Raw genomic sequence first — 26,290 nt, forward strand, 5'->3', positions numbered from 1 at the left:
CCCAATTATCTAACAGGCTATAATCACCATTTCATACTCAATAAACTTGTGGTTACTGTATCCTACATAGCAATCTAAACTAGCTTGCAGAGGAAAATTATTGTCATATTCTCCAGAAAACAGGGAAGAATAGTTAGAAGCAAGGCTCACAGGAGTTTGCCATGGTAGTTAATGCAATCTTTCCATGCTCTCATGGCAATAACTCCCTGCTTCCTAGACTTTCAAACTGGCACCCCTTAAGGAAATACCTAGTTAAGCCTCACTCTATTTTGTCACCCCTTAAGGAAATACCTAGTTAGGCTTCACTTCTATTAGGCACTGTTATTGAGCTATTATGATTCAAAAAACAAATAGCATAGAATTAGGAGACAAGCAATCTGGCCATACTGCTCTGCTATTAAGTAGTTGCTCTATTGTGGGACAATCACTTATATTTTCTAAATTTGAGTTTTTAAACTATTAAAATAAAGGAGTTAAATACTTAGTAAAGTATCAATAGGAAACTAGGCTTATTAATAATCCATCATTTCCAAGGATAACACAAGCTAAACTTCAGTTTAGTTCATGAGAATTAATATGTTACCAAAGCAACTTTGTTTGAAATCTAATAAAAAATCAAAGGGGGAAAAAAAAACACCTGTCAAATACTGTATTTCATCAAATCCAAGGTGGTATCAATTTTAAAACATATTATGTATAACATTAAGAAAATGCTGCCAATTATGCAAGCCATCAATTATAATACAACTCCCAATCAAAGAAATACAAAAAAGTGTAAAGTATATTTGGAATTGATGTATATGGCGTGGCAGTGCAGATCAATGGTAGAGTTCTTGCCTAGCACGCTCAAGGTTCTGAATTTGATCCCTAGCACTGGGAGGGAGGGAAGGAGGGAGGGAAGGAAGGAAGGAAGGAAGGAAGGAAGGAAGGAGAAGATACAACACCATATTCTATTAATTTTAGATAAACATTCATTATATAATTTAAAAAATTAAAATTATTAAGCCAGATTCTGACATGGGACTCACTGAAAATCTAAAACCATGTTTCCACTAAGATTATACTTCAATATATTATAAAACCATAAAGTGAAAATTGGTTATAACTTCAAGAATAGAACAAAATGCAAATAGGTTAGAACACAATAAAACTGGATTCCTCAGTATACAATAGCATCAGTATATATTCAGGAACACAGCCTGTCTCCAAAGTTCTACTGGGCAAGTATTTAATGTAGCATAATTTGTTTTACTTTTATCAAACACATCAGAAGCAATATAATTAAGTAAACTTAACAGTTAAGACAGCACAGTCTTCTATGATGATTAACAGTCATTACTTCAGGTTGTCAAATAAATTGTTCATATTAATGATAAACTAATTCATATAAAGTCCACTGACAACTAAAAAAATTTTTTTAAAAAGGGTACATTTAAATTAAAGAAATAGAACACTTATAGAACTGGAAGAGAGCTGCAGACTACTAGTTCTTTCCCTTCATGCTGATGGTCAACCAAATCTATGGGAGGACACAAGAGAAAATTTAAATTCTGAAACTGTATAACCTTGGAGTGAGGATTATTTTTTAACCTCAGAAAAAGAGAGGTGAATAAAAGAAGATATAGGGGGACTATTCCTATATTACACAGAATCTGTAAGTGAATATTATTTTTCTCTCTCAATGTTCCTGAATAATTTGATTTTAAGGTGGTAAAAAAATATTTGATAATTTATTTGAAAATAAATGTTATTATTAGAAAATATATAAAACTCACAAATGAAGAGTGATTCCCATATCTCTTAATTCCTTCACAGATAACAGAGGAGAGATTATATCTTGTCCAAATCTGTCATAAACAAGAACCTTTAAAGAAAAAAAAAAACATGTTTTTAAAAACATCATTATTAGTGAATAATCAATAGGGAACCAATATTAAGATGATGTTGAAGTAAATGTTATATTTGTCTCAATTTAATATTTTCCAACATTATTTATCAAAACATCCACCCATGAAGTAATATTAAAAGCATTACTGCTTAGGCTAAAATAAATCAATAATTATATAATTTTCTTATATTTTTTCTAACCCCCTCCCCCAAACAAAAACCTCTCCAAGAGACTATGAAATCTTATTTTAAACTTTATAAAGGACTTACAACATACAGCAAACTTGCACACTCCTCTGCTTGCTTTTTTCCGGTTTACATAGATACTTTCTAAAAATGATAATGTAGTGGCCAAGGTGGCACATGCTTGTAATCCCAGCCAATCAGGAGGCTGAGGCAGGAGTATTGAAAGTCTGAGCCAGCCTGGGCAACTTAAAAATACCCTGTCTTGAAAATAAAAAAGGGATGGGGAATGTAGCTCAGTAGTATAGCACCCCTGGTTTTGATCTCTGTAATAAATAAAATAAAAAACCCCAACAAAACCCCCAAAACAAAAAACAAAACAAAAAGTAGAAATTAGCCACTTTTAAAACCAATATGTAACAAGTCCCACTGTCATAAAGAAAATTTGATAACTTAGGTGTCTCAGGTAAATAAAGCATTCACTTAAAAAATTAAGTCCCTAAAGAGTACTTGATAGACTTCCTCTATCAAATGCATTCCCCATTCTAAAAGTATTAAAACTGATACCTTTGAGGAATGATTAAAAACTACAACTGGGTCTTTTAACTTAAAATTAATTTTAGAGTGAGAGCAAATAAAAGAGAACTTCAACTGGTGTTTTCCACAACTACTTTAATAATTCTTCACAGAGAAAGAAACTGCTACTGAGAATGAAATGAGCTATTATAAAAACAGTTTTCTTAAATGCTAGGATTTTCTTTAGAGAATTTCAAACTCTTTCTGCCATAGTTATAAGAGGTTGGATGTTGTGGATCTCAAAAGTCTTCTCTTTAAATCTCAATATGCATTAGTTTTCCCTTATTTGCAATTTTACTTTCTGCAGTTTTCATTTCCTGCAGTCAAATGGGGTCAGAAAATATTAAGTGGAGCCAGGTGTGGTGGCACACACCTATAATTCCAGCATCTGGGGAAGCTGAGGCAGGATGACTGAGAGTTTATTTTGTAAATAAAATTTACAAAAAGGGCTGGGGATGTGGCTCAGTGGTTAAGTGCCCCTGTTCAATCCCTGGTACCAAACAAACAAAAAAGTGGAAAATTCCAGGAAAATCCCCCACAATATGTAAGTTTTAAATTGTGTACTGTTCTAAGTAGCAAAATGACATTTCATGTATCCTGCCCAACTCTCACAATGCTGCTGTTCTATACTGCCTAAGACATGAATCACCCCTTTGTCCAAATGCGTCCATGTGGTATATATTACCTGTTTAATAGTCACTTATCAGCTGACTTGGTTATCAAATCTTGTCACAGTATCACAGTGCCTGTTTTCAAATAACCCTTATTTTACTTAATAATAGCCCCAAAACTAAACAGTAATAGTGCTAGAAATGTTATTACAGTAGATTGGTATAACTGCTATTTTTACTAGTTATTGTTGTTAATCTTTCTGCACCCAATGTGTAAATTGAACTTTACCATATGTGTGTATATATAGGAATAGAACATATATGTCTAGTCATTCTTGGGTACCCTTGGGGGATTGATTCCAGGATCCTCTACGGATACCAAAATCCTTGGGTGCTTAAGTACCCTACATAAAATGGCACAGTTTTGCATATAATCCACACAACACTCCTGTATACTTTAAAGCTACATAAACAGTTGCTATACTATTTTGTTTAGGGAATAATGAAAAAGAGTTTGTACATGTTTAGTATAGACAAAATCAAAAAAATTTTTTTTGGATTTGTGGTTGACAGAATCTAATTGAATCCATGTACACAGAACCCACAGATATAGAGGACTAACTACATAGGGTATGGTACTATTTGCAGTTTCAGGAATTCACTGGGCATCTCGGAACGTATCCCTGCAGATAAGGAGGGTGGAGACTATATCTGTATTATTTATCTGGTGGTATAAAAGTGATGGGTAGGGAAAGTATCTTGACAAAACGGTACCCAAGAAGTTTCTCCACCTATTTAACTCACAGACTCAATGTAGAACTTATAAAGAAACAAGTATATAATTGTGTAAGAAGCAATAAGAAAAAGTCCACCAAAAAACAAAACAAACCCCCCCCCCACCTCAAACAATAAACAAAGAAAGAAAATAAGGGCGATATTAGGGGATACTGAATCTTAAACTATGAATGCAATATGAATCATTTTAGCCCCACTGAGAGTTAAAGGACCTATAAAGACTCATTAGATCATTCATAACACCCATAATTCTAACCAAGTTGATTTGTTCTTAATTCTTACCAAGAGACAAATATAAATGATAATAAACTAATAAGTTTAAACCTAATCAATGACATTTTAATCTCTTTGAAGACTGTAGGTTGCTTTCTGGGTCTACTGAACAATTTTAAAGCTCATAAATTAATAAATTGGCACTGTGGTTTATAAATAGACCACTTTCCAATGAGCTGGTTAAAATGGATCAGTACTCCTGAATCTACCTAATCCTGAGAAAGCTTGTAAGAGCCAATGTATAGACTTGCAAAGCTAAGAAACAAAACATCAGCCAGAACTATCAGTGAGAACCCACCTAAGCAATCAGAAGGATGTTCTAGATAATTACTATTTTTTTTGCCAGTCTCACTCCATAAAATGTTTATCAAAACAATTCATACGAAGATGCCACGGTAAATAAAAACAAAATATTCATGAACTATAACTAAATTATAAATTCAGTATTAACAAAGAAATTTCAACCAATTACCATCAATAAGGGTTAAGAAAAAAAGCTCTTACCTTCCATACTGGTTCTCCTGTGCTGTTTTTAACATGTGGTACATTAAAATTCAACATACGCTTTAAAGCCACTGAAAATAAAAAGTTTTGTCAAATATTACTATTTTTAAAGGACTTTATATTTTCTCTATATTATTATTAACTATCTAAAAACAAAATGCAGAACTGATTATAAGAGGCATTTATTTGTCCCAAATGAAATTGTAAAAACTATTGAGCAAAAAGTGTTTTTCCATTTCTCCTGACTATCCCACACTGAATTTTATGTAGATTTAAAAACAAATTTTTTAATCATGATCTTAACAGATAACTGGTGCTGTTGTCTATTTATTGCCTGGCTGAAAGCATAGATTAAGATCAGTCTTTCTAAAGGCAAAAAATTATCTATAGGTTATATGCAGCAGATCTATTTTTTGGTTACCCAAGAGTACATTTTTACAACCTATTTATCCTATCAGATTTTCTGAAAAGTTATGCTGCTTAAAATTCTATGTTGGAGGGAAAATGAGACTTTCCCATGGGTGTATTAGATAACTGATAATTCTGGCTAAGAAAATATACAATTTCAATAACCACAGCAGTTATGACCTATGTATAATTTTGTATTTTTTTTTTCTGTTCATCTCTTCATGTAGACTTAAACATATTTTCTAAGGAAAATGAAAAATTTTTAATATACTTCTATATGAAACTGAGATAGTCAAATATTCAAGAAAATGTATTAGGTGATTTAATATTTCAAAGATTGGCAACATTAAATCTACTTGATTTTAAAAAGGGACTAGCATGGTGGTGGATACTTGTAATCCCAGTGGCTTGGGAGGCTGAGGCAGGAGGATCACAAGTTCAAAGCCAGCCTCAGCAATTTAGCGAGGCCTTGAGCAACTTAGTGAGACTGTCTCAAAAAATAAAAAGGGCTATGGATGTGGCTCAGTGGTTAAGCATCCCTGGATTCAATCCCCAGTACCAAAAATAAATAAAAATTTAAAAAGCATTTGAGTCACTTTATTAAATAATACAGAAATACTCACACTCTGAACTCCTACCACAGAAAGAACTACATAATACTAAAATCACCCCAAAATCTATTTATATGCCCTACTTACTCATAGGAAACTTCTATTAAATGCTTGTATATTGAGGTAGGAATAATGCTGTAACACCTTTATCACTGAAGAGATTACACTTCAATAACATGCAGTTGTCCCTTGATAACTGTCCCACAGGAGATTGATGGATACCAAATCCTTGGAGGCCAAGTCCCTCATATAAAATGGGATAGTATTTGCTTATATCCTATGCAAATCTTCCCATATACTTTAAGTCATGGCTATATTATAATATCTAAGACAATGAAAATGCTATTATACTGTATTATTTAGGGAGTAATGCATGTGTTTAGTACAGACACGTTTGTTTAGAATATTTTTTATTTGTACTTTATTGACTATGTGGATGCATAACTCAGAGATACAGTGGGCTGACTGTGCTTAAATATTTAAGTGGGTTTATTCAAACATTTTTAGTAGAATGTTTATTAGCACCTAATGACCAGTTAATAATGCACATTACCAACAATTTATGCCTATCTCAAAGCCTCAGAGATATTACGGTATTACATAAAAATATACATAAATAAAAGAACACTTTTGCATGTAAAATTAAAATATTACAAGAGGCAAAAAGATGTCCCTGGGTTAACTCTCCCATTGCTTTAGCACAGCTCTTTTTCCCACCTCCAGGAAATAAAGAAAAAACACTACTCTGGCACTCACAGTCCTAGAGAAAGACACCTTTTTTGTAGAAAAAGCTGTTCACATTCTTGATATGTGACAACTAGGAAGAACTATATAGTCAGGCTGCCATGTGGACCTCAGGCATTTAGTGTTCTCTAGCGTTGGACCTTAGTTAACTGAAAGAGGCCAGTGTGAGAAGATAGACAGTCTCACATTTGCTTTCTCAGCCCAATCTAGGAAAATTTCTCCAACTGACTCTTTGCTAACTTGGTCAAAGATAGTTTGACACAGTGGATTTGTTAATGAAGTACATGGCCAGAACACATTTATATATAAGAGTTATATAAGAATGTAATTTTAAGATCACCAGAGTTTAACTCCCCAAGGCTTATATTACTGCATTTTAATTGAAATAATAAACTAGTTTTCTTTATTGGCTTTAAATATACTATTCATATTTTTAGACTTGGTTAATGTAACTTCATCCTTACCTGGAATGTTGTCTTCACTCATTCACTGAATAAATGTCATCTATGTTTTCTATTCATTCATTCAATGTTTAGCGAGTGCTCACCATGTACCTGACACTGCCTTAGCTATACGGGTACTAGCACTAAACAAAACAAATCGAATAAAAATGACCAGTCCTCATGTAGCTTTCATTTCAGTTGGGGGACAAAAACTAGTAAAAACAAATAAGACACACAGTATATGAGATCATAAGTCCTATGGAGAAAAATATCAATGGGAAAGGGGAAAAAGGAGATGGTTTATTTTTATTAACTCCTCAGAATATATAGCTTCACAAACTTCAAGACCATTGGTTAACAGGTATAAACATTCGTTTAGAGCTAACATGCATAAACCAAGTCGTCATCACAAAGTTTACAAAGAATAAGGAAACACTAAAACTATCTAACATGGAAAAACATTAAAACTCAAGGGAATATGAATCTTTACCAGATTTCGCTATATAAATGGAAGCTATTTAAACATGCTCTACTGAAGATAAAATTATCATGTTTTAAAATACTAATCCGTCAAACAATTGAAATGGGAAAGCCATTAGTTAATTTGCTTTGCCATTCTTCTATCCCTTCCAGCAAGCTTAAGAAGGAAATCTGTATCACCAGGCATTTTTCTTTAGGTTCCCCTAAAAGGCTGGTCTGAGAGAGATGATGCACAAAGCCACTCTGAAAAGAATCTCTGAATTTTGTAACTGTGGTGCAGGTGAAGGAAAATGGAGTTCTTTAAACTTTAAAACTAAAGTGAAAAACAAAACAGGGAGACGTGCAATACGCACAGATACAAACCTCGAGATCTCCTAAGTGGCAACAGAGGAAAAGAAAATACCAGCTGCCAGATATTGTCTTGACAGCCTTCTGAGCCTCGGTAGTAAAAGGCAGACTGTAGTAATCGGCCTACTCCGGAAGCCCCTTCTCAGGTACCACAGGTGAGGGCCAAGTCTTTAAGCGAACTGCATCTCTTCACCAAAAACTCAAAGGGGAGGGGCTCTTGATGCACTAGGAGACTAAACTCCTGGAGATCGGTCTTTGAGTTACACGCACCACAACCAAATGAGGACGACAAGCAGATGGAAAGGATGTCTCTGCGCAGGCACAAACCCACAGAGAAGAAAAGAAGTCTGTACCTGTCTGTCTCTCCCGAATACTGGCTGCCACCACCGCTGCCGCCATTTTGACTCCCACCATCCACTGCCCGGCTGGCGAGCGGAGCCAGAAGATGACGTGGCGGTCCCTTCCGCCCCGGAAGCAGAGGTCGGAGGGGCGGGGCTTGGAACATACTCCGCCTTCCAGCGCGACCGCTTCTCCTGGGCTCTTGGGACACAGTTTGGAGATCCTGTTGAAGTTAACGTCTGAATTGCGGGTGGTGTTTCCTTTCTAGCTACACCCTCTCAAATGTAGAGTAGGAATTTAATCCCCTAGAGTAGGAATTTGTTGCTGTGTTAGGAAGCTAATGATACGGAACAGATATTTTGGTCCTTACATTTAAATGGTAACAATACTCAAGGTTTGTAAGAATCACAGAACTAAAGTACATGAAACTCCGGATTCCCCTTCCTTTTCTAGAAACACAGGACGTTTGGAGCGTTGCCCTTATATGGTAGATTTTTTCATCTCAATCTCTCTCTCAGTGCTCTAGTTTTATGGTGTTTTTTCCTGCATGGATACTGGAGTCAGGAAGGTGCCAAAAATGTCTTTAATTACAAATTCACAAAACATTACTGAAGTAGGGTGTGTATCTGTGGGGAGGGTTGGGTATTGTTGATGTTTGTATACTTGAAGTCATGCGATCACAACAGAACAGACTGATAATTTCCATAATCCATAGATTTTTATTGGATGTCAAAAATGGATATACAATTTCTCATGTTCAAGGTTCATTGCTGACATTTTGCTAGCTGTTGAATGTTTCTTTTGAAGTTGCATAAAATTCTGAAATAATAGATGATGCCTTAAAAGCTTAACTTTGAAACTAGTGTTTTCTTCAATGGTATTACAACTATTTTCAAAAAATCTTCAATGAACTAGTGTCTTTTTTTAGACAAATGACAGTTCCTGCCTTATGGGTAAGTTCTACTGCATACTGCATTCTTCAGGGAATATAAAACATAGACCCAACTCCACTTACAAATGCAAATCTATCATGTAACAGTTTTAGTTCCATCAGACTCCTTTTGAGGACTACATGAGTCATACTAACATAAAATACTGAGACAATGGTAAATTTATGTTTAGTAGGTGTATGTTATGTGTATGGAAAAAAAAAAAAAACTGTCCTGTGGGCAATAAATTTACAGAAAAATATACCCCAGAGAAGAACAGTAGCAGCAGATGAATAATACTTGAAGGGCTGAGATTATGGTATTTCTTTTGTATTATTAGAATCAAAGAATAAAAATGCATTCTGTTATCACAGACTACCTCAGAACATTTCATGTATAGAGAGGCTCCTGGTTGGCAGCTGCTTATAGGATCTCTCAAATGTGGAGAGTACAGGATTTTGGATGTTACTCAGTTTTGTCAGAATCTTAACCTTGTGAAATCCCATCAAGTTCTTTAATTTAGTTTATATAAGCACATTTAGTGGCACATTTATTCAGAAAACTTCATTGTCATGCTTTTTGATTACATCTGGCCACTTTTAAGATGGGGAGAAATAGGCTCACATATAAATGATCACTTAGCATAACACCTGGCATACAGTAGGTATTAGAGTATGTTTGGGAATTTGAAAAGGGTCAAAATCAGAACTTGAAAACTGGGTCTGTTCAAGGCAATCCAAATTTCCTTAAACTACAAGTCATACACATCCACTTCATCATTACATGTGTTCTTCTTATGTTTTGTATTGCATTACTTTAAGCACAAAACTTTGCATTACTTGAAGCATAAAAAACTAACAGCTTACAGAAAAAGTAATAATAGAGTATGATAATCACTATATACAATAATTATGTTTATAAATAGAAAAATTTTATGATCAATGATCATTTTCTTATTATGATTGAATACTAAAGGCAAAGTCACTGAGAAAACTTATCCATATTTCCCGTTTACTTAGCATTTTAGTACTGAGTGCAGATTTGAATAGCTTTCTCCATATAATTAGGGAAAAATTATGCTTTAAATAGAAGTCAAAGTAAATTCTCAAGCTAGTAAACAAATGAAGACTTTTGCTTTACTAAAAAAAAAATTGTCATAATGTAGAAACTAAATATTACAAAGTATAAAATTATAATCTAAAACTTTTTGGTATTTTAAAGAATCCTTACCTTAAATTCTAAAAGAGTAAAATGACCAAGTACAAGACTAGTATTGTATAAAAGACTGACAGATAAAGAACCCATACTAGAAACAATTTTAAAACTGTTTTAAAGAAATGAATATAAAACTAATCAAAACCATTAATAATAGGTGCATAATAGTCAATTTATGGTTTTCTTCAATATTAAGTAAAAGAAAACAAGCTTAAAATAATACGCGCCATTTAGACAATTGAAACGGTAAATACATATACAAACTTTGTAGCATAATTCCTTTATAAAATTCCTCATCAGTTAAGAATTGTGCTGTAAAACGAATAGGAACAGAATAACACAAACCATTTGACAAAGTAACACTGCAGAAAATAAATAACCAACAGGTTTCTCTGATATGCCTTGACTGTACAGATTAACCTAAAAATCATAACAGGACATCCTTCAAATCAGAAAACATTTTACAATATATTTACATTTCACTTTAAGAGGCTAATATTCTGAATTATTACTTACACCATCTTATACTAAGGCCTTCTCTATACTTAAGTGTAAGGAGGAAATGAAATACCAGTTTTAATTATTATTAACCAAGCATGTTGCTCCTAGTCCCTACCCCCACCTTCACAAAGCATGCGAATATTGTATTGGTTTTAATTAGTATACAAGGGGAAATTAATCAAAACTACAAACCAGAAAGTAGATCTAATTGTTTTTTTTTGGGGGGAGGATTATATTGATTTAATGGCTTTTAAATTTTTATAAAAACTAGATGCATTAAGAAATAAAATACCTGATTTATCAAAACATTTTGAATAAAAGCTCTATGGTGAACTTGAGGTTTATATTAAACTTTTAAAATAACTGACCCTTTAATTACTTTTGATAATCTAACAATTTAACACATGGCAAAGAAATGCCTTGTTTATTAATATTGTTAAATAATTAAAGTAAGTAATTTGCTAGGTCTGTTAGTACAATTTGAAAAATATGAGGTAATAAGGGAAATTACGTTAGGATTGTTTTCATTTTCCTTTGGTTTTAAGAGATGTATTACCATAAGTCAATCTTGGTAATTTTCTTTAAAAAATATTAATTTGAGTATTGGGGAGTCTCATCTTGGGGAGGATGAGATTATGATCATAGCTAATACTTAAATGTAGCAAGAAAATTGTGGTTAAAACATTTTACCTCTCATAATGCCTTACCTACTATATAATGATTTACTTTAGCAGAAAACCAGGGCTTTGTCTCGTTTATATTTCATAATAGATTGGGATCTGATAATAGATTAAGGACATCCAATTTCTCAATTTTTTTGGTAGGAGTACAACTATGGGAACATGAGTATGAAACTATATATCTTCAAATTATTTTTACATGATTTCTTGTTAATTTTAGTAGCATTACTATTGTTAAAAATAGACAAGACAGGAGTTTATAGATGAATATACAGAAACAATACTAATCTGTATGGTGAGATTACAGTGGGATTTTCATTCTGTTTGTATTTTTTACTTTATTTATATTCTTTTTTACTTTATACATTGCTTATATAAAAAGATATCTTTCTAGGGTAAAGAAGATAATTGTACAATGGTATGGAGCTGGTTTGCCTATAATACAACCACCTTAATAATGTCAAAACCCATGTATAACACATTATAATCCACAGAGATCATTCAGATACCTAAAGTGATTATGGATTAGACATACTGAATACCACAGTTTTTTTTAAAAAGGTCTATGATTAAAACCAAGACTTAGAAGATACTATTCTCTTAGGTATTTTCAGTTACATTGTATCCACCTCAGAAGTGTTTTTAAGCCTCTGGAACATGCCCAGAATCCAGACAATTTTGTGCAATTCTGCTTTTTATATAATACTTCCTATTAGAAATAACCTAATTGCAGTGTGGGTAATTTTAACATAAATCAGTGATCTAGAAATATTTTAGCAATGGATTTAGTGCCATCTTTGAAAAGCATAAATATAATGTATAAACCCCAGAATCTATGCCTGATTCCTAAGCAGGATTTAATCAATTAGCTCTTCTATTTAATGCTTTAAAATAAAGAAAAATTTGAAAATGGCACCTGCCATGCTATTATACCTGAATCAAGTTTGTACAACCATTCTAAAAGTAATTACATTGAAGATTATGAAGCCTGTACATTAAGAAAACAGAAAAACATCACTAATTTTGACTAGAATGCCTTAATTGAAAAAACTTCTGTTTTGTTTAAATGGCCAAAACATTCCTTTATGTTTATATCATAAATTTTATTGGGTCAAGAGGGTGACAAGTTTGTTCAAAACTGATGATTAATAGATTTTTGAAACAAAAGAAAGTTTTTAATAGCAGCTTTTAAAGAAGCATCTCTTTGTTCAAAGAAACATTTTAATGTTCATTGTAATGAGAACTTTCTTCCTTTCCTAGTCTTAGAGTGTTTCTTATGGCGAAGTCCATATTTTCTTGAAACTCTTTATATGTACTGGTGATTGGAAGAGTTAAAGAGTTATTACACTTGTTTCCAACAGGAAAATCCATATGAAGACACTCAATTGAAGGAGTGGGTTTAAATCCTGCAGGTGGAATGGAACTGCAACCAGTTGCAAAAATAAGAATGTCTTCCATTGTTGTTGCAGATTTGCCATCTGAAGTTTACCAATAAAAAAGAAAGAAAAAAAAAATCCAAGTTACATATTGATATTATCATAGTCTCTTCCTCAACTAGACTGAGAAAATTGAAGACTCCCCACATTCATCTTAGGCAAATTAAATCACTAAGTGTAGGAATAGGCAAATATTACATTCAATTAATGAATCTCAAAGGATTCATAAAGTAATACAACTACTCATGATATATTTGACTTCTTTTCTATCATCACTGATTAACATACTATTTAAACAACTGCAGAGAAAAAACTAAATGGTGAACAAACAAAAATACAGCTAATTGAACTTTGGTTGAAAGATAAAATTTTCTTTATAAAATGGATTTACATTGCTAAGCTCAGTGTTAAATATCATCAGCACAGCCCTGATCAGAGGATAAATTATAATTAAGTTGAACTTCAGATTGAAAAAGATAAAATAAATGATTAGTTTTAAGACTGTTTAAGACTATTATGTGCTGTGGCCATCATCCATATTTTTAAAGTTATATAGGCGAAAATGCCTTTCACCTCAAATTATCTAGAGGTAAGCCTTTTCTTATCACTTTCAACACAGTAATATAAACTTGTTTTGAAATAAATGAAATAAGACTTATGAATATCAAGAGGTAAAATTCTGTAAGAAATAAAATGTCGAGACAAACATTCCGAGATAGTTAAATAAAAACAAAATATCCACATACCCTCAACGGTCTGTAAGTAACTGTTCCAAAACCCCAAAGCTTGTACATCAGGTAATGTGTGTACTGTAAAAAGATCTCTAAGGATCTTTGCAGAAAGAGTCTCAGGTTTATGACAGAGGATGTTACAAAATGCTTCTGGGTAAGTCTGAATTTTTTCCAAAACACCAAGAGTTTTCAGACCCTGCTTAAAACTTGAGAGGAAAAATAACAAGCCAACATTGTTTGGTATTACCTTATTAGGGAATCAAAACATTTTTAGCAAACTTACTTTATGGATACACTATGATACTTTAATGTCAATAACAAGCAAATACATTAATGAGTGTTTTCTATGACTATATTATTTGACTTTATAGTTTCAAAATTAACATTTTACTAAGAGAAAGAAGTAAATGTCCTAAGTATTTTATACTTCAGAGCTATTTGTTATAAAATTTAAAACGTATTACTACAAAGAAATCAGAAGACATCAAAGTGGGAAAATATTTTAGTATACATGACAAAATATTAATTTCTCTAATATACAAAAAATACAAATATTTTTCTAAAAGATCAATAATCCAATAGGAAAATGTGCATGAAAAATATGTATAGTTATCAGAAGAAATGCAAATAACAAATGAATATTCAAATGCACATTCTCATTAATAAGCAAAGAACAGAGGTACCAGTGTTGTCTATCAGACTGACTTTCTGGATTCCCTAACCTTTTCCTCAAATAATCTGCTTAGATTGGTTTATTTCTCCTTTTAGAACTTTCCACAAAAGCTCTCATATGGTGTTATAGTTTGGATATGTGCTGTCCCCCAAAAGCTCTTATGTGAGACAATGCAGAAATGGTCAGGGTTGAAATGATTAATCGTAAGAACTATGCCGTAGTCCGGCTGGGCAAAATAAGCGAGAGGTGACAAGCAACTTGAAGGTTGAAGCGGGAACTACTTTATTGCAAGTGAACTCAGGGGGAACTGAGTGAGAACTCAAAGTAGAGGGCACCCGAGTTAGAGCCGCTTCTCTGCCAGACAGCAAAGGTATATTTACTTAACTAATTACACACAGCTTAACTTAATTAACATCATCTAGATACAGCAGTCAGCCAATAAGGAATCCTCATCATCTTAATGGCTCCCGGCGTTGCTTCACAAACCACTCCTCCTGGCAAAGTGCCAGGCGCCATCTCGACCTGATTTGCATCCCCAACAGAACTATAACCAAATTGGTGGATTAATCCACTTAAATGGATTAACTGGGTGATAAGTATAGACAAGTAGGGTGTGTCCAGAGGAAGTTGATGACTGGGGGTGTACCTTGTGGTTTATATTCTGTCCTTTTCTCTGCTTTGGAGCTATCATGTCCTAAGCAGCTTTCCTCCTCCACACCCTGTGTAATGATATTCTGCCTCACACTGGGTCCAAAACTATGGAACTAGATGATAACAAACCTCTGAAAGTGTAAGTCAAAATAAATTTTCCTCCTTCTTAGGTCTTTTGTGGTCACAGCAATGCAAAAGCTAAATAAATGTTTTTCTGTTACTTGCTTTTTTCAGAGTAATTTTCACTTATTTGTGAAACCATTTCTGCCACTTTAATTAGGGCAGTTTGAACTATCTTTTATAAATACTTTTTTACTCCTTGCCAATTTCTGTATTTACTGATTTTCTAAACTACCAATTCACCCTATTTTAATGTCACAGTAACTCTTAGTTTTAAAATTATTGCTCCCTTAAGGTTTTAACAAACATTTTGAAATCTAAAGTGAATCAATATATTTACTTTCTTCCTGAGGAATACAAAAAACCTTATGTTTATAACTCTACTCACTCTCATACTACTTATGCTATTTAAAAATTATTTTAGTTCCTACTTGTATTGTAATCCCTCAAATTAGACATTAATTTTCTGTACAACCAGTGTTTATTTTTATCGGTTTCTTTATTCACCACTCTTTCTCCCTTGAAAACCTCTCTGTTAGAATCCTCCTTACCATTTATATCCAGTAACCTTGCTTAACTCTAAATACAATGTCTTGTTTTATACAGATAATTACATAGCCTAAAAAGGTAATGATTTTATTTTTTCTAAACTTTAATAATATTCATTTGTTTGTTTAATTTGTTACTCTGCTCAGACCTCCAACATGTTATTAAAAGAAGGGACTAGTTGTGTGTATCCTAGACTTGTTTTAGTCTTAAGGGGAGGATATATCTAAAATATTTTGCCATTAGGGATGTTTGCTGAATATGTATAAGATACTCTTTTATCAACAGAGACATTTTAATTTCTCATTATATGAGATTAACATTATTCATACTCTTCCTAAATTGCTAATTTAAAACTAACTATAAATGTTTAGATGTGTCAAATGCTTTCTTGTGTCTCTGACTATAAAAGGATCTTAGCTTTTTTTCCTCCTTTAATCTATTAGCATGGTACACAATGAATTTTTCAATTTTGCACTTAACTTGCTTCCTGATGTAAATCTTCCTCAGAATTGATATTTTTTATTCACTGCTATTATAGGACTTCAGTAATTATTTGCATGCTTAAAATAAACTCTTGAGATCTGTTTCAAATTTCTTAACAGAACCTATAAATTTAGCAATTTCTTGCATCTTATTAGTTTAGTGTTACATATTCTGGAACTACATAGTTAGGTGCAAACAGATTCAAGACTGTTTAATCTTTCTAAAGAACTGAGGATCGGGCTGGGGATGTGGCTCAAGCGGTAGCACGCTCGCCTGGCATGCGTGCGGCCCGGGTTCGATCCTCAGCACCACATACAAACAAATGTTGTGTCCGCCAAAAAGAAACCTAAAAAATAAATATTAAAATTCTCTCTCTCTCTCTCTCTCTCTCTCTCTCTCTCTTTAAAAAAAAAAAAGAACTGAGGATCTTTTAAGATCAGGTTTTATTTATTTATTTTTTAAAGATCAGAGTCTTTTATCTTTTTTTGTTGTTTAACAAATTTAAGGTCCTTAGTCTTGTAATACAAAAGTCTAAGCTATGAGATTAAATAGGTTTTCTTGATTTTTCCCCTGCCCCATCCCCTCTTCAAACTATTTGGAAGATATATACAGTCTATCTGTATAATTTTAGAGCTTTTCCTTAAAATATTTATACTTGATTTAATAAAGTTTAAAGCCAATTAATACATCCATAGTACTACCTCAACAATACAAGCTCTTTAAAACAATAACTCCACTAACTTCCCTTACCATTTTACATAGTACTCTTTTTCTAAAATTTCAATTATTTGAAACTTTTCTTGCCAAAAAAGTAGTAGTATTTTAATGGTTGCTTGTTTTTATTTACCCAGTTTCTGCCCCCAACCCCACTCCTTTTCACTTCTTTGTCCATTGCTGTTTTGTTTATCTTAAACTTCTGGTTACAATTTCATTCTTCCTGAAGTATATAATTTACTAATCCTTTAAGAAGTAAACTTTGTCCAGAAATATTCTTCAATATATACATATTTTTAGTTGTTGATGGACCTTTATTTATTTACTTATATGCAGTGCTGACGAACCCAGTGCCTCATGTGTGCGAGGCAAGCGCTATACCACTGAACTACAACCACAACACTACTTTTATTTTCTTGACCCTTGAATAATGCAGACTACTTTCATGAAGTTATAACTTTGGCTGTTTCTGCTTTCAATATAATTAATGTTCACTTTTACAAATGTCTTTGCACATGCTGCTGTTCCATCACAAAGTAAGCTACTTTGGCTCATTAAGCCTTGTGAATCTGAGGAATTTTTCAAGTAGTATTTTCTGTAAACTGTCCCTATCTTAGTTAAGTGGATGCTCTTACTCTAACTTTAATACTGATTTCTTATTTCAATCTTCCTTTCTTTGTTCTAATCAAACCTTCCTATTCCTCTTCAGTTACACTTTCTCTTCAACTGCCTGGCATTTAATATAACCATCAAGTTTTCATTTCCATGATCATTTGTTGGTCTTTCCTATCTTCCTGTGGCTTTAAAAAAAAATTCCATTTTTTATTTATAGTGCTTTTTAGTGTCTCTGTATACAGTTTTAAAAAAAATATATAACAATCGGGCTGGGGTTGTGGCTCAGTGGTAGAACACTTTCCCAGCACGTGTGAGGCCCTGGGTTTGATCCTCAGCACCACATTAAAAATAAATAAATAAAATAAAGGTATTGTGTCCAAATACAACTAAAAATAAATATTTATACATACATACATATATATATATATATATATATATATATATATGTAACAATCTGCTAGCATCAACATTTTACCATTTCAAGTAAAATACAGAACACTTCCCTCCCTTTAAATCCCTTTACCTTTCCATGTTTATGATTTAATGTCTTAAATATTTCCTCTACATACACTGTGAACCACATGAAGTAATATTACAATTCTTTCCTCGATAATCAAACATGACTTAGAAAACACAGGAGGAAAAACATGTTTTTATTCTTTTCACTAAAAAGAATGTTCCAAGACTCAATCTTGAATTACTTGCTTTGTTTCAAAAACTTGTATAGCCATTTTCTAAAGGGTATATCTGCTGGTGACAAATTTTCTTGAGTTTTCCTTCACATAGATTGTTTAGATTTCCCCTTCACTCTGCTGTGTCATTCCTTGGGTCCTTCCTAGTAGAAACAGACAGTTCGCTCTCCACCTTTCAAAGTTTTCTTTTGCTTGTTTTAATATAACATTTGGAGTTTTTGAACAGTAGATATCAGGAGAAATAGAAAGATGTCTACATCTTATTCAGAAGCAGAAGTCCACAAACATTTTAATACAGAAATACTATTTGATTAATTTTATATTTTCTATTTTGTTCCAATTCTTTTAAAAAAATCTTTTTGGGCTCGGGCTGTGGCTCAACAGCAGAGCGCTCGCCTTGCATGTGTGAGGCCCTGGGTTCGATCCTCAGCACCACATAAAAATAAGTAAATAAAATGAAGGTACAACTTAAAAAAAAAAAAAAATCTTTACAATCATTGCAAAAATACTTTGTTCTCTTGCCCAAATCCTTTACTGTGCTATTTCTCCCAATTCTTGCTTTTCAGCCAGATGTAATTTTTGCCATTTTTTACTGGGAACCCCAATTTGAGAGGACTGCTTTACCTTTAAACATTCCCATTAGACTTGAGCTATAGAAATTTCCCTACACTGCTGCTATATATTTGCTTATGTCTGGCACTATACAAGCTATTATGAATCCTAAATTAATTCTTAATTAATTCTTCTTTAGACTGGGGACCACACAGAAAGTCCAAAAACAAGTTTGAGGCAAGTGGAGGGTTTTTGTTTCTTTCCATGACAGCTAAGGCACTTTAGCATTTGGTTTCTTTGTTCTTTCTTACATCTGTGGGGCTACTTTCTTATAAGTCAAAACATACTTTGCTATATAACTTTGTATGTTTTATATAAAAGGAGGGATTAATTTTCAACTTCTTTTTTCTTGCCTCTTCATTTTGATTTTCCTAAACAGCTACTAATCATTATGGTTTTAATTTAAAAACTCTTACATACAGAAGACTTTCTTGACATCTAGACTACTCATATCTCTAAAAACAAAACAAAACAAAACAAAAAAAGAAATAAATGACAATGATTCTACTCTAATTTAGAGAAAAATCCATTTGTAGATAAATGAACTGGGGGGGGGACACATACCTCACTAAGAGATGCACTTCAAATAAAATTTTACTAATAATAACCAAATCTAAAATATACTAGGATTTTATATACTAACCTTATATATGACTTATATATAATTTATAATCATAATTATAAGTAATAATTCTGTTCCTAAGAAAATTTTACTATTCAAGTCATACCAGAGAACATTTTGCTGTATGATAGTAGTATTTTAAGCTGCAATATTAAAAATATATTGAAAATCACATCTTTTGCAACCATTTAAGATTATGATGGTATTATTATGGTGTACAAGAGTGCTAGGGAACATCCCAAAAGTCTATCAACAGCAAACTGGTTGAAAAAACAATATATTCAAACAATGGAATTCTGAGTACCCCTAAAAAGGAATGAGTAATATGTCTATTCATGTACTATCACAGAAATGAACTCCAAATACACTGTCAAGTGAAAAATTAGAAGAAGAAAGGGTGGATGGCATGTTACTATTTATCTAATAAAAGGAATACACATACATACATATCCTCACATATTATCTGCTATTTTTAAAAAGAAAAACAAACAATGTAAGGAGAAATCATTAAAAAAAAAAAAAAAGCCAAAAGATTACTTCATAAGGGGATGGAAGGTGAATGTGTTTAGGATGAAAGCTACACTTCTTTGAATACACAATGCATCACAAAAGCATATTTTTATATGCTTTTACTATTTATTTGACTTCAGAACCATGCAAATACTTTATATAACTATTAAGTAAAAATTTCATAAAAAAAATCACAAAAATATTAAAAACAAAAAGTATATCCAACTTATAGTGCAACACAGGGAATAACTATTCCATATAACTGAAAAACAAATTGTACAGTTCTACAAAAAAACAAAAGGACAATAAGTTAAATTTGTTTTAGTAATATTATGTTATTGGTAAAAATGTTAGTATTGTTATTTTGAGACCAATGTTTAGGAAATGAGGAATGAGTAAAGAACTATACTTTAATTCCCTGGTGTCCTTAAAATTGGGATTCTTAACATGGGATATAGAAAAACTTAAGTCATGTAATAATGAATTTGAAGTATCAGTATGAATCCATGATGTATTTTTATCTTTCAAACTCTTCTCCAAAAAAACAAAACAAAAAAACCAGCCAGACATGATTGTGCATGCCTGTGATCTCAGCAAATTGGGAGGATTGCAAGTTTGAGGCCAGGCTCAGAAACTTGGCAAGACCCTGTCTTTAAAAAGAAAAAGAAAAAAAGGACTAGTGATGTAGCTCAGTGGTAAATGAGAGAAAAAAGAACCCCTGGGTTCATTCCCAGTATTCAAAACAAGCAAAACAAAAAACAAACACAAACACAAAACAAAACCAACCACAAAAAGCAAAAACAAAAGGAAATAAATAGTATAGCAACAACAACGACAACAAAACCCTCACAAACCAAAGCAAAACAACTTCAATAAAACCACTGAAAAGGGGTCTGGGTGTGGTGATGCATGCCTGTAATCCTAGAGGCTTGGGAGGCTGAGGCAGGAGGATCCCAAGTCCAAAGCCAGCCTCAGCAACTTAACAAGGCCCTAAGCAACTCAGTGAGATCCTGTCTCTAATAAAATACAAAATAGGGCTGGGGATGTGGCTCAGTGGCCAAGTGCCCCAGAGTTCAATCCCTTGTACCCACCCTGCAAAAAACAAAACCACTGAAAAGGCTTAGATACAGTAACCATCCTGGAAAAATAAGCATCCCTAGCATCCATCCACATTGTTTTTTTTGTGTGTGTTTGTGGTGCTGGGGATTGATCCCAGGCCCTTGTGCATGGGAGGCAAGCACTCTACCAACTGAGCTATATCCCCAGCCCCACACTGGTTTTTGAAATACCATTTCCCATTAAAAGAAACAATGCTTCCTTAGGCCAGAATGTACAAAATGAATCTGAATATTTTCATCACACAATATAGAAAGAAAGCTATCAAAGTCTATTAAGGGTCACATCAAAAGAAACAAAAAGTTAAAAAGGTCAAAAATAAGATAATACAAAACTTCAGTAAAGATAAATAATAATCATTTTAAACACATCACATATATTTAAATCCATAGGTGATACTGAACTTTTAAAAAATGAATGATCACTTCTGAGATAATATTGTGTATGGTGAATAATATTGTATGTTGACTGAAAATAATACTGAAGTCAATAATAGGAATAAGAATATAGAATAGGACATTGATGAACAAGATTAGCCACAGGTAGATAACTTTTAGTATTAGACGGTGATCACACAGGCTACTTCCATATATATTTGAAAATTTTCATTATTAAAAAAAATGACTGTGAGGGGAGACATAAGTTGTCAGACATATTTTTAGGGTTATTGGGACAAAATTTTGAAGACCAATGTTCTAAACTGAAGAAGAGCAAGAATCAGATCTACCTTGTTACATGGTTAGGACCTATGTTACCTAGCAGACTGAGGTACTCAATATTTATTAAAAGAATGAGATAGACAGAATAGTAAGCATATGTAGTAAAAGTTTTCAAAGTAATTTTCTTTAGAAAAATAATTATAAATTGAAGTAATGGTTACTTCTCCTAAGCATAATACATTTAATTAATTCTGTATAGATTGATCAGAAAAGGGCTGGGGGATAGAGCTCAGTGGTAAGAGTGTTCACCTGTATGTACAGGGTGCTGGGTTCAATCCCCAGCACTGCCCAAAAAATGAAGTAGAATGATCAAAGAATAATGATCATCATTGAGAGGTTAATTTTAAGGCATTATTTTAAAATAACTTTTTTTTTCTGAAAATAAACAAATTTATCTCATTATAAGATAATGAACCACTTTGAACATAATTTGGGAAAATCTTAACATAAAAGCTGCTTACCTTTCAAAGGGTGCTTGGACTCTCTTAATTACATGGTAGAAAAGTATGTCTTTTACCAACATATACTTATCACTTAATGTTGATAAAAGTCTAAGACATCCAATAAGCTCTAGGTAGTTGTAGCATTCATTTACTACTGAGTTTAAGTCAGTCATATTTGTTGCAGTATTTATCTGTAATGAAGGAGAAAATATACCTACTTTACCCATTTATTGTGAGTGATACTTACATTTCAAATGACACATTATTTTATACTCAATTTTTTAAAAAAGATATTTTTATTAGTTATTGATGGACCTTTATTTTACTTTATTTTTTCTCAGCAGTGCTGAGAATTGATCCCAGTGCCTCACCCATGCTAGGCAAGTACTCTACCACTGAGCCATAACCCCAGCCCCTTTATACTCAATTTTTGAGTACATCAGGGTAGAGTGGAATATACTAAAAAATATTTTCTAGAATCAATGTTTGAAATCTGGTTCAACAAATATTGTATATTTCTGCCTTCAAGATCTAGAGTATAACGCCAGTTTAATACAAGAAATTGTTTATATAAAAATCAATGAAATAGAGAATTTTATAGCTCTAGAGGGGCAAAAGAGATGACGTGAGGAAATTTCACAAAAGAGAAAAACTGTTGGCTGAAACCTAAAAGATGCATAAAATTTACCAAAAAAAAAATTCAGTATTAAAAAAGAAATACTTGGGGATGGAGTTGTGGCTCAGTGGTAGAGCGCTTGTCTAGCATGCGTGAAGGCACTGGGTTCGATCCTCAGCACCACATAAAAATAAAATAAAATAAAGGGTTAAAAAAGAAACAAAGAAATACTTAACTATTTATGTGCCAGATACTTGCATATAGATAGATTAGCTGTTAAAAAAAAAAAAAAAGATACAGTAGGGTTGGAGTTGTAACTCAGAGGTAAAGTGCTGGCCTAGCATGCGTGAGGCACTGGGTTCGATTCTCAGCACCACATATAAATAAGTAAATAAAGGTCTATCAACAACATAAAAATATTTTTAAAAATATAGTAGGAGAAAGATAAAAACAGAGGCAATCAATAATCCATTCATAGAAAATTTCTTTCCAAAACATTCTTCTTCCAGAGATTAATGATTCCCCTCATTCTTTTGAAATCTCTGCTGAAATCTCTTTTAAGTTTTTTTCTCATTACTTTGATCAAAATATTACCTGTATTCTCTGTCAAAATTCATAGTTTAGTATATGTTGCTCCATTCCCCCAAATCCCTGAGTTTTAGCTGGACACCCAGCCAGACTTTCTCTGGAGCTAATGAGTAAGGTCTATCTAATGGGATATGAGTCAAAACAATGTGTCAAACTTCTCTGCGCTCTGCTACTTTCAACAAGATGAAGATAATGTTCTAAGTAAACAAAATGAAAAGAAGGAACCCAATACTACCCTAGATGATTTTGAGTACTGAAACTGTACTTTAAAATAGGGGCCTTGTCTGTCAAGGGCCAGACAGTATTTTCTGCTTTGTGAACTATATGGTGTCTGTTGAAAATACTCAACTCTACCACTGTAATGTGAAAGCAGACAGATACATATCAAAGGGGTGTGGTTTTATTCCAATAAGCAGACATGGTCTAGACAAGATTTAAGAAGGAAATAAACATCTACCTTTATTTGGACCACCATCTTTTTGGGCTTATTTGTTAAAGAAGCTTAGCTTAAACCCTAACTTTAATATACATCAACTTTTATTTATACAACTCCTTTTATTCTGCTATATATATCTTCATAATATATATTTACTTTATGGTGGTATTTCTTGTATTATGGTGGTATTCCTTCCTGTAAGAAGACAGAAACTTGGTTCATTATTCTGTCTTCAATGATAACATACTACACTGTGTGTTATCTTGCTGACTGTGTGTACTTGCTGACTAAATGAAGGAAAAAAACACTTCATGTTAGGAAGTGAAGAAAGCAGAGTATATAAAGCCATGAAATGCTTTATTGTGAGTTTAAACTTTGTTTAAAAAAGTCTAGGAGGGGGGATTAGTTTTGTCTTAACCCATTAAATCCTGAGTTTTCAATTCTGTGAACATTTCAATGAAATGGACATAGGTGCCTAAAAATAGGTTGGAAATCATAATCTAGAGATTATATATTAACATCATTATACTATGATCATATTCTTGTTACTACAATTATATTTCTTATTACATACTGTATTTAAGTTTTATAGGTATGCCATATCTATGGCAATGGGACAAAATGGGTTAAACATGCGGCCTAGTGTGCTAGCAAGCCCCAGATCATATCTGCATATAAAATATGGGGATTAAAAATACAGGCTATGAATCATTCAGAAAGGTTATGAGAGAGAAATCACTCTTCAGAGAATAAGAATGAGTACTGTTAAAGACAACACTGAAAAATTCTTAAGTGTCAGGGGGGGTAAGAGAAGAAGCATTAAGGAAGATAGTAGTAACCAAGAGTAGGAAGTAGTACAAAATTAAAGAAAACAATAGGGAGGAATTTTAAGAAAGTACTGATTGTAAAAGTCAGGGAAGATAATGCCTATAATTGCAGTCATTCGGTAGGCTGAGAAGGAGAATCACAAGTTCAGGGCTAGCCTTGGCATTTCAGTAAGACCCTGTCTAAATTAAAAAATAAAAAGCAGTGGAGGTGTAGCTTAGTGGTACAGTACCCCTGGGTTCAATCCACAGTACCACAAAAAGAAGATGGAAGGAGACCCTCAACAACAGAGACTAGTATTGCTGTATGTATAAATGTGGCTATATAACCAATGTGATCCTGCAATCTGTACACGTGGAGGAAAAAAAAAAGAAAAAACAACAAAGATGAAGAATTAGAAAAGAAAGGGTTCAATATTGAGGATTTAGATCACTGAATAGAAGTTATGAATAAGCTAACTCAGGAGACTGGTGGTAGGAACAGAAGAATGATTTTAAGAAGTGAAGATATGTAGAAAATAGAGAAAATGAAGTTAAAGAAACTGCTTCTGATAAAGAAAGAAGACAAAAAGAAAAATGAAGTTGGAGTCAATTCAAAATATGATTTTAGGATGAACAGTCTTAGGTCAAATAAATAGACCTGTTAAACCTCAACAGATAGCAACTCATACTTCCATAGTACTTACTTTGTGGTTTAGAAATCAAGACTTTACAAGATTAACATGCCCAGGTCATACAGTAGTTAAATGGCCTAATACTCAAACCAAAATCTCACTTATAGGGCATTATGATAAATGAGTTTATACATATGTTGAGTGTAGTAAAGTGCACAATGAATGGTGGGAAGCATTGAGACCACCCCCCTACTTGTTCCATGTGGAAGAAATTAATCCTGGTCTTTCTTTCCTTCTATGACTTACTTTCTCTCCTTCTATTACTTCCCCATAGAAAGAAGGGTAAACATTCCCACTGGAGACACAAATCTTTCCTTTCCTCAAAACTACTTGCCTCCAAGATGGTGCGCTTTCATCTGTTCTTTAGCAAGCAAATTAGGAACCTGCCACATATTAGCTCTACCCTGGACCGATCCATCTAGTCATTTTGACCACAAATCTAAGACACATTATCCAACTAGTTTTATGAATATTAAACTTGACAGTTTCACCTCCAGCTATCTGAATTTTACATTTATCACTGGTTTTGTGAACTCTGCTGGTAAACGCAATATTGTATGTTGACAACATGTAACTACTCCAATAGAGTACTATTGCAAGCCATTCATTCATATTAAAATATATTAAAATAGAATAAAATCTACATTTTAATAAACAGGTACATTTCTTACCCTTACTATAATTTGTGCTACATCAAAGTCTGAAACATCATCTAAAATTGGTTGGGTATTTTCTGGTCCATAAACAAGGCAGTTAAACAGGGTTTTAGAAAAGAAACCAGGTGAAGGACCACCATGAACCAAAGAAATGGCAAGCATTTTTCCAGCTTCATAGTAAAGATTCTCTTTCAGAGCTGTAAATACAGATGAAAATTCATTGAACATACTTATTTATTATTATAACCATCATTTTAAATGAAAAGAAAAAAAAAAAAAATAT

General features: G+C 32.9%; 2 protein-coding genes across 6 annotated transcripts in view; both read right to left on the reverse strand.

The window, feature by feature from the left end:
• Scfd1 (sec1 family domain containing 1) overlaps positions 1 to 8,368 on the reverse strand; it is a 92,991-nt gene extending 84,623 nt beyond the window's left edge. For 2 of the 4 annotated variants that reach the window (XR_007345827.1, XM_048798719.1), the window contains exons 1-3: positions 8,217 to 8,368; positions 4,830 to 4,900; positions 1,776 to 1,864 (exon numbers count right to left, since the gene is read on the reverse strand). Coding sequence is in view for 3 of the 4 variants with exons in the window: in XM_048798719.1 (XP_048654676.1) it covers positions 1,776 to 1,864; positions 4,830 to 4,900; positions 8,217 to 8,277 (221 nt within the window). In the remaining variant the exon portion in view is untranslated. Of the gene's footprint in view, positions 1 to 1,775; positions 1,865 to 4,829; positions 4,901 to 7,878; positions 8,163 to 8,216 lie in introns of those variants that run through there. The other 2 variants (XM_015491774.2, XM_048798720.1) reach the window with 2 other exon arrangements.
• Positions 8,369 to 8,901: 533 nt separating this feature from the next.
• Positions 8,902 to 26,290, reverse strand: part of G2e3 (G2/M-phase specific E3 ubiquitin protein ligase) — a 60,643-nt gene continuing 43,254 nt past the window's right edge. For both annotated transcript variants that reach the window (XM_048798718.1, XM_015491787.2), the window contains exons 12-15: positions 26,023 to 26,204; positions 22,232 to 22,404; positions 13,710 to 13,900; positions 8,902 to 13,005 (exon numbers count right to left, since the gene is read on the reverse strand). In XM_048798718.1, coding sequence (XP_048654675.1) covers positions 12,749 to 13,005; positions 13,710 to 13,900; positions 22,232 to 22,404; positions 26,023 to 26,204 — 803 coding nt within the window. In that variant the 3' untranslated portion in view covers positions 8,902 to 12,748. The remainder of the gene's footprint in view (positions 13,006 to 13,709; positions 13,901 to 22,231; positions 22,405 to 26,022; positions 26,205 to 26,290) is intronic.

Source organism: Marmota marmota, unplaced genomic scaffold (genome assembly GCF_001458135.2).
Source record: "Marmota marmota marmota unplaced genomic scaffold, marMar, whole genome shotgun sequence".
Classification (NCBI taxonomy): Eukaryota; Metazoa; Chordata; class Mammalia; order Rodentia; family Sciuridae; genus Marmota; species Marmota marmota.